This window comes from Aotus nancymaae, unplaced genomic scaffold, assembly GCF_030222135.1.
Source record: "Aotus nancymaae isolate 86718 unplaced genomic scaffold, 86718_ANA_hifiasm-v0.15.2.pri h1tg000115l, whole genome shotgun sequence".
In the NCBI taxonomy this organism is placed as follows: Eukaryota; Metazoa; Chordata; class Mammalia; order Primates; family Aotidae; genus Aotus; species Aotus nancymaae.
The window spans coordinates 13,070,546-13,083,529 of NW_026988530.1; the positions used below are offsets into that span (position 1 = coordinate 13,070,546).

Below are 12,984 nucleotides of genomic sequence, written 5' to 3' on the forward strand. Positions count from 1 at the left end.
ATGATGCAAATCTGCGACACCTACAACCAGAAGCACTCGCTCTTTAACGCCATGAATCGCTTCATTGGCGCCGTGAACAACATGGACCAGACGGTGATGGTGCCCAGCTTGCTGCGCGACGTGCCCCTGGCTGAGCCCGGGTTAGACAACGATGTTGACGTGGAGGTAGGCGGCAGTGGCGGCTGCCTGGAGGAGCGCACGCCCCCAGTCCCCGGCTCGGGAAGCGCCAATGGCAGCTTTTTCGCGCCCTCTCGGGACATGTACAGCCACTACGTACTGCTCAAGTCCATCCGCAACGACATCGAGTGGGGGGTCCTGCACCACCCTCCTCCACCGGCGGGGAGCGAAGAGGGCACTACCTGGAAGTCCAAGGGCATCCTGGTGGACCTGGGCCACTTGGAGGGCGCGGAAGCTGGCGAAGAAGACCTGGAGCAGCAGTTCCACTACCACCTGCGAGGGCTGCACATTGTGCTCTCGAAACTCACGCGCAAAGCCAACATCCTCACTAACAGATACAAGCAGGAGATCGGCTTCGGCAATTGGGGCCACTGAGGCGGAGCTCCCGCGGCCGCCTAGCACCTTTTTCGACCCATCTCGCCCTCTCAATCCTCAAAGCTTTTTTCTTCCTGGCTGCGGGGCGGGAAGGGTAGACTGCATATTAGGGGGCTGCATACTTGCAGGAGGCGCAGTAGGGCTGCAAGGAGGAGGGGGCCTCGTGTGAGAGAGGAGAAGAAAATGGTGGCCGGAGAGGGGAGGACTCAAGGAACCTCCCGGGAGGGGGCCTGCATTCTATGTTGGTGGGAATGAGACTGGGCTGACGCCCTGCATTCAGCCTGTGCCTTTCCCTGGGTTTCTTTTCTGTTCTTTTGGGAGGAGAAGGGGCCAAGCCAGGGCGCCGCGCTGGGTTGCCACAGTTCGGAAAGAAGCCCGGAGCTGCGTGCTGGGGAAGGCGGGGCGCACAGTCTCCCGCCGCCCTGCGGTTGGGCCGGTGGAGGCCCAGGCGTTGTTGCTAGGATTGCATCAGTTTTCCTGTTCGCACTATTTCTTTTTGTAACATTGGCCCTGTGTTAAGTATTTCGAATCTCCTCCTTGCTCTGAAACTTCAGCGATTTCATTGTGATAAGCGCACAGCACAGTGCTGTGATAAGCGACAGCACTGTCTGTAGGTAATCGGTACTACTTTATTAATGATTTTCTGTTACACTGTTAACACGGTATAGTAGTCCTGTGACACCCCCACCCCATCCCTTTCATGCCACTCCCGTCCCCGCCCCCACCCCAGAGTGTATAAGCTGGCATTGCGCCAGCTTGTATGAAGCTTGCCACTCAGTGAAAATGATAACTTTATTATGAGAAAGTGGACTTAAAAACCAACTGACATTTATCGTATTGTACATAGAATGATGAAGGGTTCCACTGTTGTTGTATGTCTTAAATTTATTTAAAACTTTTTTAATCCAGATGTAGACTATATTCTAAAAAATAAAAAAGCAAATGTGTCAACTAAAAAAATAAATAAACAAATAAAGTAAAATAAATCACTTGTGTGAAGCATACTGTTAATTTAACAAATCTGTTTAGACATTTTGTGAATCTTTTGTTTCTGCTTTAATAACAGAATATCCTAGAGTTGGTATTTTATAATGAATAAAAGTTTACTTATCTCACAATTTTAGATTATGGAAGTCCAAGAGCATGTTATTGACATCTGATTAGAATCATATTTCCGTATCACAAAATGACAAAAGGAACGAAGATGAAGATGACAAAAGGCGTACACCAGAGAGCTGGGTTTTTTTTTTTTTTTTTTTGAGATGGTGTCTTGCTTTGTCACCCAGCCTTGCTTTGTCACCCAGCACTCATTGCAACTTCCACCTCGCAGGGTCAAGCGATTCTCCCGCCTCAGCCTTAAGAGTAGCTGGGACTACAGGTGCATGCCACCATGCCAGGCTAATTCTTCGTATTTTTAGTAGAGACGGGATTTCACCATGTTAGCCAGGCTGGACTCCATCTCCTGACCTCGTGATCTGCCAACCTGGGCCTCCCAAAATGCTGGTATTACAAACATGAGCCACGAAGCCTGGTGTCACAGAGCTTACTTTTGTAATAGACCCACTTTCCTGCTAAGTAAACCACTTTGGAAATAATGACATTAATTCATTCGTAAGAGTAGGTCCCCCATGACCTAATATCTTCTTAAAGGTCAAACTTTATAATTTTATTACAATGGCAGTTAAATTGCAACATAAATTTTGAAGGGGATATTCAAAATATAGCAATGTGTTTTTAATTAGATAATTAAACTATTTGATATTTTAAAAATTATTGATAGGTAAGAGCTTACTGCCATTTTGCGAATTGTTGTCTGACCATATAGCATTACACTTTAGTATTTTTACCATTAGTTTTAATGGCAGAAACTGCAATTACTTTTGCACCTGTCTTTGTTTTACTTTTCATGCTGTCTTCTCTTGGGTTTTGTTGAAAAATTTTTTGGTTATTTTTTGTTGTTGTTACATATATTTTTTTTTCTTTTCCTTTATTTCTTTGAGACAGAGTTTTGTTCTTGTTGCCCAGGATGGAGTGCAATGGTGCAATGTCAACTCACCACAACCTCTGCCTCCCAAGTTCAAGAGATTCTCCTGCCTCAGGCTTCCAAGTAGCTGGGATTACAAGCATGCACTACCACACCCAGCTAATTTTTGTGCTTTTAGTAGGCATGGAATATATATATATTTTTCTGAATCTCTGAGGTTTCCAGGTTTCTAGTTAGTTATCCACCTTATTAAAATGATTTTTTCATTTCATATATTGTTCTTCTGAAATGCATACAAACTCACAAACACTATCACTTGCTACATGACTTTCTTACACTTGTTATACATGTATATACATATATATATATATATATTTATTTTGAGACAGTGTCTCACTCTATCACCAAGGCTGAAGTGCAGTGGCACCATCTCTGCTCACTGCAACCTCCACTTCCTGGGTTCAAACAATTCTCCTGCTTCAGCCTTCTGAGTAGCTCGGACTACAGGTATGCACCACCACACCTAGCTGCTTTTTTTTTTTTTTTTTTTGCATTTTTAGTAGAGAGGGGATTTCACCATGTTGACCAGTCTGGTTTTGAACTTCTGACCTCAAATGATTCACTCACCTTCGCCTCTGAAAGTGAAGGCATGAGCCACTGTGCCCAGCTGGTATATCTTTAGGGTAAAATATTTGTATATGTAACTCTATGTAAATCAAAACTAAAAGTCTGTTTTTGTCAGCAGAGAGGCCACATGTACAAAAAATATATAAAACAAATGTTTAGCACTTTGGGAGGCCGAGGCGGGTGGATCACGAGGTCAAGAGATCGAGACCATCCTGGTCAACATTGTGAAACCCCGTCTCTACTAATACAAAAAAATTAGCTGGGCATGGTGGCGCGTGCCTGTAATCCCAGCTACTCAGGAGGCTGAGGCAGGAGAATTGCCTGAACCCAGGAGGCGGAGGTTGCGGTGAGCCGAGATCGCGCCATTGCACTCCAGCCTGGGTAACAAGAGCGAAACTCCGTCTCAAAAAAAAAAAAAAAAAAAAAAAAAAAAAAAAAACAAATGTTTAAAAATGTTTAATCAAGACTCAGAAATATATGGATATTAATTATACCCATGTAATTTTTATGACCATAAAAATGACCTTGTAGCTAATAATAATTCACTTGCACATACTGAAATAACTAAAAGTATATAATGGGATTCTTTGTAATATAAAAGTACATGCGCAAGATGATGAATATCTCATTTACTCAGCTGTGATAATTAAATATTCTATACCTGTTAAAATATCTCATATATACCATAAGTGTATATGCACACTATTTACCCACAAAAATTAAAAAAAATTAAGGTAAAAAAGAATACAATTTGATCTATGGGAACAAAATTCTTCAACTTATTTGCAATTTAAAAACACTGGCAGGCCAGGCCTGGTGGCTCACTGCTGTAATCCCAGCACTTTGGGACTCTGAGGTGGGTGGATCACCTGAAGTCAGGAGTTTGAGATCAGCCTGGACAATGTGGTGAAACCCCGTTTCTACTAAAAATACAAAAAATTAGCTGGGCATGGTGGCACATGCCTGTAATCCCAGCTACTTAGGAGGCTGAGGTAGGAGAATCGCTTGGACCCAGGAGGTGGAAGTTGCAGTGAACCGAGATCGTGCCACTGAACTCCAGCCCAAGACTCCATCTCAAAACAAACAAAACATTGGCAAAAAAAGAGCTTACTAGAGATGTCATTCCCCTACATTAGCAAACGGTATATCATTATCATCTTTTACTTAGAACCTCAAGTAAGATGGAACACATTAAAGTTCATGGCAAATTAACAGTTCATTCAAAGCACAATAGTTTTAACACATTAAAAACAACTTTGTTTAATGAAAAATTGAATTTACACATAATCTTTAAAAAATTTTAAATTTATTGCATTTTATTACCTACAGGTACAATTGATAAAATAATTTACTACTAGTATTCAAAGTTTTTCCTTTCACTAGAATTCAGAATACTACTCTGAACAACCACCTTATCCATTACTAAAACAATGTTGTAAGTCAACCACAAAGAGCCTCTCCATTTAGGTTTTCATTATGCATCTTACAACTTAATGTCCTTATTCTTCTATACAAAAGTTCATGAATAATGGACACCTAATAAAAAACAATCTCTTATATCTCCGATGCAATAATTAATCAAATACTTTTACATAAACAATGGGAAGAATCAACATTAAGTAACTTGAGTTACAACATTATTTGCTTTTTAGAAAATCTGTATTTTTTTACAGAAAAAGAAACATATCTTGAATGTTACTATAAATCTCCAAAAAAATCTGCGTCTTTAAAATATATATAGTGTTAGCTTTGGTTCCTTTTTATCCTCAACACTGGTTTAGTGTAATGTCTGAAGTTGCAGAGTTTTCATTCTTTTTGCTGTGGATCCTCAAAGGTATATATAGACTTATTTTTTGATTAAATTCATTTTCCCCATTTACTGCAACTGCAGAAATATATTAATAGATGTTTTCTAAACTGTAGTTTTTAAACAAACTACAGTTTGTTCACATTCGTTAGATTTTTACATTTTCACATTCATTACATTTTTAGGCTTTCTCTCAAGTATAAATTCTCTGATGTTCGACAAAGTTTGAGCATCTTCTTTGGGGTTTTCCTTTAATGTAAAATGTGTACAATAAAATCTGTAATACAAGTAAAGGCACTACAATCCTCTGTTTGTAATGTTTGTCTTCAGAGTAAAGTCTTTAAAGACCTACTTTTTCTGAAAGGTCATTTTACAGTAATTAATAATATTTCTAATGCTTTTTTTCCCCAGAGATGGAGTCTTGCTCTGTCACCCAGGCTACAATGTAGTGGCTCAATCTTGGCTCGCTGCAACCTCTGCCTGCCAAATTCAAGCAATGCTCCTGCCTCAGCCTCCCTGGTAACTGGGATTACAGGTGCATGCCACCACAACCCACTTACTTTTGTATTTTTAGTAGAGATGGGGTTTTACCATGTTGAACAGACTGATCTTGTACTCCTGACCTCGTGATCAACCTGTCTTGGCCTCTCAAAGTGCTGGGATTACAGGTGTGAGCCACCACGCCTGGCCTATAGTGCTTTTATTAAGCATAAACTTTCTTATATTGAGTAAGATATGAGCAGATATTAATGGCTTTTCACCTTCTTTGCATTTGTACAATGTTTCTCTAGTATAAATGCTTTCCTGTGCAATAAGGTGTGACAGTTTGTTAAAAGTTTTGCAACATTCTTCATATTTGTAGCAGTTTTCTTCAGTATAAATTACCTTACCTACTATAATGTGTGACTACCATTTAAAGGCCTTGCCACATTTGACACATTTCCAGAGTTTCTCCCACTATAATTTCTCTTTTTTAGAAAAGTTTGAGGTGTGCTTAAATGCTCTAACACATTTTTTATGTATGTAGTTTTTCTCCAGTAAAATATTTTTTAATTAATAAGGATGGAGAACCAGTTAAATGCTTTGCCACATTTTTTTCCCACAATTTTTGTATTTTGCTACTAAAAATGCAAAAATAAGCCAGTATGGTGGCACATGCCTGATATCCCAGCTACTCAGGAGGCTGAGGCAGGAGTATTGCTTTAACCTGTGAGACAGAAGTTGCAGTGAGCTGAGATTGTGCCACTGCACTCCAGCCTGGGTGACAAAGTGAGACTCCATTTAAAAGAATTTTTTTTAAATAAATTCTCTTAGATTCCTTAAAATTTGAGAGCTGATTAAAGGCTTTGTTACTTTTTAAAAATATTTATATGATTTTTGTCCCAAGCTGAATTCTCTTATGTACAATAAAGGTTTGGAACTGGTTAAAGGCTTGCCTATATTCTCCACACTTGTAGTGATTTTTTTCCAGTGTAAATTATTTTATGTATTATAAGGCCCGAGAGTTGGACTTTGCCACATTATTCACTGGGTTTCTCTCCAGTATGAATTATCTTATGACTAGCAAGACCTGAGGGCCACTTAAAAGCTTTGTCACATTCTTCACATTTGTAGGGTTTTTCAGTATGAATCCTCTTATGAGTATTAAGAGTTGAGGAGAAGGTAAAAGCTTTCCTACATTCTTCACATTTGTAGGCTTTGCATCAAGTGTGAATCATCTTATGTTTCTTAAGGGTTGAGGAACAGTTAAAGGCTTTGCCCCATTCTTCACATGTGTAGGGTCTCTCTCCAGTATGAATTCTCTTGTGGTTAGTAAAGGTTGTGGAGCAGCTAAAGACTTTGCCCCATTCTTCACATGTGTAGGGTCTCTCTCCAGTATGAATTCTCTTGTGGTTAGTAAAGGTTGTGGAGCAGCTAAAGGCTTTGCCCCATTCTTCACATGTGTAGGGTCTCTCTCCAGTATGAATTCTCTTGTGGTTAGTAAAGGTTGTGGAGCAGCTAAAGGCTTTGCCCCATTCTTCACATGTGTAGGGTCTCTCTCCAGTATGAATTCTCTTGTGGTTAGTAAAGGTTGTGGAGCAGCTAAAGGCTTTGCCCCATTCTTCACATGTGTAGGGTCTCTCTCCAGTATGAATTCTCTTGTGGTTAGTAAAGGTTGTGGAGCAGCTAAAGACTTTGCCCCATTCTTCACATGTGTAGGGTCTCTCTCCAGTATGAATTCTCTTGTGGTTAGTAAAGGTTGTGGAGCAGCTAAAGACTTTGCCCCATTCTTCACATGTGTAGGGTCTCTCTCCAGTATGAATTCTCTTGTGGTTAGTAAAGGTTGTGGAGCGGCTAAAGGCTTTGCCACATTCTTCACATGTGTAGGGTTTCTCTCCAGTATGAATTCTCTTGTGGTAAGTGAGGTTTGAGGATAAGCTAAAGGCTTTGCCACATTCTTCACATGTGTAGAGTCTCTCTCCATTATGAACTCTCTTGAGGTTAGCAATGTTTGAGGACCGACTAAAGGCTTTGCCACATTCTTCACATGTGTAGTGTTTCTCTCCAGTATGAATTCTTTTATGTATAGTGAGGGTTGAGGACCAGCTAAAAGCTTTGCCACATTCCTCACATCTGTAGAGTTTCTCTCCAGTATGAATTCTTTTATGTTTAGTAAGGGTTGAGAAGCAGTTAAATGATTTGCTGCATTCTTCACATTTGTAGGCATTCTCTCTAGTATGAATTATCTGATGTTGATTTAGGTGTGAAAGCATGCAAAATGATTGGTCATAGTTTTTACATTTGAGATGTTTCCTTCCCATATGTCTTGTCTTATGTCTCTTGGAATTTGAAAATTTACCAAAGATTTTGACACATTTATGAGTCTGAAATATTTTGTTATGTGTAGTTGACAAACATTGGTTAACTTCATTATAACTTCTTTTGTGCACCTCACACTCACCCACACTTTCATTGCATTTTTTAAATTGTAAATTCTCATGTCCACATATTTTCTTGGTATTACTTTTTGGAGTGAACCTTTTATGCCTTTATCTGGCTGAAGGTCTTGGGTAAAATATGAATACGTAACTGAAAGACATAAAAATTGCAACTGACTCCACTTACTAGACTCAGATAAATATACTTTAAAAATCAAATACATAAAATTATACCAGGTACATTAGCAAAATGGCATATTAAAATACCACAGGCTGTAATTTCTTTATAGATGTATAAATGTAACAAAAACAGCAATCAAAATATCTTTGTTCGAAACTTATAAATAAAGTGTGTGCACCAGGTAAGCACATGCCAAGAGCCATGCAGAAATAAAAGTCTGCTACATTTCCCAACACAGCCCTTTCTCAGCTCCAATAGAAGAACATGGTGTCTTTAGGAGTAAACTGTCAACTTCTGGCTTCTATCTCCAAAGACAAGAAAAATACTGGCAACTATGTCTTTACTTTTGGCTTATGGGGGCCTTTGTATCTTCCAGGACAGAACATGCTGAATGAAATGGTGGTATACTTTGAAATGACAACTTTAAGTCTTTTGAGATCAAAAGTGAATGTTACAACAGCAGAAAGACTGCAGTACTGTGGACATTAAACAGGTGTAAAAAGTAGTTACTGACTGGAAAGAAGAAATATGGAGAGGTCCTTTAACTGAAAAAGTAAATACAGAATTGCACACAAGACACATCCTGAGAACATGTTTGAGAGACTCCCAGAATCTCTAGCCAAGACAATTGGTTTTAGGCTATGTCAGAAAAGAGTTGCATTACAAAGATTGTGAAAGGTAGTTTTATGTTAATGTTTAAATCTCAACCAAAGATTACAATGTATACAAAATATTAGAACAACATTGTTCAATAAAAAAAAAAATTGCAATGACAAAAATAAAGATGTACATATTACCTTTAAAAATTTAAGATAATCCATATTATGCTCAATGAAAAAAATAAAAAACCAGACACCTCAATAAAATCAGAAAAATAAAAATAACAAAAGGCTTGGGACAATAAAAAATAAACAAATTGTGGGGTAAAAAAAGACAAAAAATGTAAAAAAATTAAGAAGCTAAACAAACAAATATATTTAAATATAATGGCAACAAATTTTTCTGTGCCACTGAAGTCATTTTTTTTAACCAGTTTAAAATATACTGTTGTAACAGTAAACTGAATTAGTTGATTTAGAAATGGATGAATGAGCCAGGCATGATGGCTCACATCTGCAATCCCAGAACTTTGGGAAGCCAAGATGGCTTCAGATAACCTGAGGTCAGGAGTTTGAGATCAGTCTGGCCGACATGGCAAAACCCCATCTCTACTAAAAATACAAAATCAGCTGGGCATGGTGGCACATCCCTGTAATCCCCGCTACTCAGGAGGCTGAGGCAGGAGAATAGTTTGAATCCAGGAGGCAGAGGTTGCCATGAGCTGAGATTGCACCATTGCACTCCAGCCTGGGCAAGAAAAGCAAAACTCCATCTCAAAGAAAAAAGGAAAAGAAAAAAATGGACCAAATGATTAAACTAAATTTTAATAAAAAAGACATACAAATGGGAAGAAGCATTTGAAAAGTTGCACAAAAATAATAATTATAGAAAAATGAAAAACAAAATCAAAACACAAAACACAATTACCTTACATAGATTAGAATGGCCACTATAATTTCTTTTAGAAACACCAACTATGTTGATTATGTAAAGAAACTGAAACATATGTAAGTTGTTGATGAGAAAAAAAATGCAGCCATCATAAGAAATATCATGAATATTCTTCAAATAATTAGAAATGAAATCACATAATACAGCAATTCAATTTACAAATCTATATCTAAAATATGCAACACAGTAAAATGAAGACATGAGAGGTATCCTGTTTACATATTCCTTCATAGCAAGTCTCATAACACAACCTCTAAATAAATAAATAAATACATGGATAAAAATTTAAAAATAAAAAAATTTTGTAAAAAACTTTAAAATATATTTCAAAGCTATAGTAATGAAAAAAGAATGGCATATGCAGAAAAATGGACAACCACCAATGAAACAGAAAGTGCTATTCTCATACATTTTACACATGATGCAAAAAAAGAATTTTAAGAATGGTGTAACATAGTTTTTCAAAAATATGCAGATATTTGTGTATCCCCAACAGCAATGGCAAAGCAGTTTGTGCATTACCTTATAAGCCGTAAAGAAAACTTTGGCTCACACTCTGAACTTGAAGGAAGATTACTGAAGCAAAAGTAGAATCCTTAGAAAATTTAAAACCATGAGACACGTGTCCATATATGGGAGCAAAGGAAAATAATTACTCGAGCTTCTCAGAAACTCTTTCCATTGAAGCACAGCTCTCCAGACCACATTTTAAGGACTGTCTTCCTCCTTGACTTTTGTGCCTCTCATCTGTGTCATCTACTTCTTTTACTCTCACTTACCTAAGTGTTTGGCTACCATCTCGTTTCTCTTTCTATTCCAGAGCTCTTTGTTTTGCTCCAGGTAGGTGAATAAATCTGGCTTAGAGACAGCAATACCTGTTTTATTAAGAAAAAAAGGTAATATAAATCTTAGTAAATTCTTTAATTACCAACCTAGTATTATGCTTAGTAAAGAGGATATAATAGAAAATTCCAGAAAATTAATATTGATTCATAATAGAACTTTCTAAATATTTAGAATGTAGGTCCTTAATTTCACTATTCAGTACTAGTGAATCAAAAATTGATGGTGGCAATTGAATTCTAAGGTGTGGGCAATGACATTTATGCCACAATAGTTTTGGAATTGCCACAATCCTAAAACAAAGGATGCATAAGCTGAGGAAAGGGAAAAGTTCAGGTGAAGATAAAACATCTTGAAGAATTTGTTCTACACCAATGAATCTCCAAGAGTTTCTTAAAATAGGAGATCTAAAATTCATTCATGCAAACATAAATTACCAAAAAACATCTTAGAAAAGAAAGGAAATACATTAGGAATTATGTATGGAAGCTATCCTCACCCAGTGAAATCAGGTTTCTGTAGTTCTCTAACATCACATCTCTATATAAATTCTGCTGAGCATGATTCAGGCATTGACACTCCTCCAAAGAGAATTCTATGGCTACATCTCTGAATGCCAACAGGCCCTGAAATAAAAAACGCTCATGAAGGCACAAACACCAAGTGGTCATAGGCAGAGATTTTTATTTGACTCAAGTTAAAAAAGAGAGTAAAAAGAAGTGGTTCTGACTTACAAGAGTGACTAAAATTATTCAGTAAGATAATTTCTTTTTCTTTTTTTTATTGAATTTTAGGTTTTGGTGTACATATGAAGAACATGCAAGATTGTTGCATAGGTGCACACGTGGCAGTGTGATTTGCTGCCTTCCTCCCCTTCACTTATATCTGGCATTTCTCCCCATGCTATCCCTCCCCAACCTCCCAACCCCCACTGTCCCTCCCCTATTTCCCCTCAACAGACCCCAGTGTGTAGTGCTCCCCTCCTTGTGTCCATGTGTTCCCATTGTTCAACACCCGCCTATGAGTGAGAACATGCGGTGTTTGATTTTCTGTTCTTGTGTCAGCTCGCTGAGAATGATGGTTTCCAGGTTCATCCATGTCCCTACAAAGGACACAAACTCATCGTTCTTGATGGCTGCATAATATTCCATGGTGTATATGTGCCACATTTTCCCTGTCCAGTCTATAATTGATGGGCATTTGGGTTGGTTCCAGGTCTTTGCTATTGTAAACTGTGCTGCTATGAACATTCGTGTGCATGTGTCTTTATAGTAGAATGATTTATAATCTTTTGGATATATACCCAGTAATGGGATTGCTGGGTCAAATGGAATTTCTATTTCTAGGTCCTTGAGGAATCACCACACTGTGGCCAGGATGTCAGGCTGTGGCCCTTGCACCCCATGTTTGCCTGCCTGGGAATCTGGCATCTGATGGAAGCTACTGTGCTGAGGAAGGGGTTCAGGGCAGAGGCTGGGCATCAAGGGCCAGGGGTCAACTGTTTCCTTGTCCAGAACAGGGTTTCCTTCCCACCTCCCAGCAAACCCTGGGAGAAGGAACATGGGCAGAGTGGAGCACAGCCCAGCCCTCACCTTGACACTTCTCTCCATCCTGTTGGAGTGGAGGTAGCTGTGTTTTCATTGTGGCAGCCCCCTCCAAGGGGTGCCGAGAGGCCACTTCCTGGTTCTAGAGCTGTGCCCCCAGCCACTGCCCTGGCTATGACCTCTGTCCCCCCCACCCCCACTTTCCCTCCTTTCCACAGCTGTTTCCCCATGAGTGACTTAGGATAATCTATGGCAGCAGCTGTGGGCAGCCCAAGAGCACTCATGGGGAAGTCTCAGCTCCTGCCAGTCTGTGCCAGCACTGGGGATGCACTGGGGAGACAGCAGCAGGGACCTCATGAGCTGTCACTTGGTAGGGAGAGGCAGCAGTCAAAACCCTGTGTGATGATTTCTTCCACACGCATGTGTGGTGAGGTGCAGGAGATTGAGAGCTGGCTGCCAGACAAGGAGCATGCCCTGGCCATGGCCACAGGGGACCACGGCATTGAGACTATCTCTGTGCTCTGTGGGGTGGGCATAGTCTTTGGCCCCTGGAAGGCTGTGGGTCAGTGTGACTCAGAAAAGTCAAGCTTAGGGGTCCTCTGGGGTCTCTGACCCAGGCCCCATGCCCCTGGAGGATGGAAGGGGTGAGAAGGCTCTAGGACTCCCAGAGCCGACCTGCCTTCCCCATCAGAGTGGCAGCCCAACCCAGAAGGTGATGCTGTGCCCCCTGAGGCAGGCTCCACCTCCCCCGGGAGACCTTGGAGGACCCTCTTCTGACCCAGGCTCCAGGACACTTGGCAGCCCCTGAAGTCCTGCCTTCCCTCCCTGCCTTGGTCTTCCCTCCCTGAACTCTAGGGTGAGCCCCAGGCATATGGATGGCTCTGAGCAGACTAGGCTTGAGCCTCCATGGAGCCCTGGTCTCATAGATGTATGATTGTGGGGGCCTCAGGGACCCTGTTCTCCTTTGCCCCAGAGCC

General features: G+C 40.0%; 2 protein-coding genes and 1 pseudogene across 2 annotated transcripts; 2 read left to right on the top strand and 1 right to left on the bottom strand.

The window, feature by feature from the left end:
- On the top strand, window positions 1-552 carry LOC135272585 (mid1-interacting protein 1-like). Its single transcript, XM_064371044.1, has one exon. The coding sequence runs from the start codon at window positions 1-3 to the stop codon at window positions 550-552; it is 552 nt and encodes a 183-aa protein (XP_064227114.1).
- A 5,938-nt stretch (window positions 553-6,490) lies between these two features.
- On the bottom strand, window positions 6,491-12,073 carry LOC105712574 (zinc finger protein 479-like). The gene is given in 6 exon segments (XM_064370992.1): window positions 6,491-6,593; window positions 6,843-7,959; window positions 7,962-8,039; window positions 10,400-10,495; window positions 10,963-11,089; window positions 12,056-12,073. Coding segments are annotated over 6 exon segments (1,539 nt in total).
- A 354-nt stretch (window positions 12,074-12,427) lies between these two features.
- The window catches only part of LOC105707582 (putative GTP-binding protein 6), an 84,652-nt pseudogene continuing 84,095 nt past the window's right edge, over window positions 12,428-12,984 (top strand).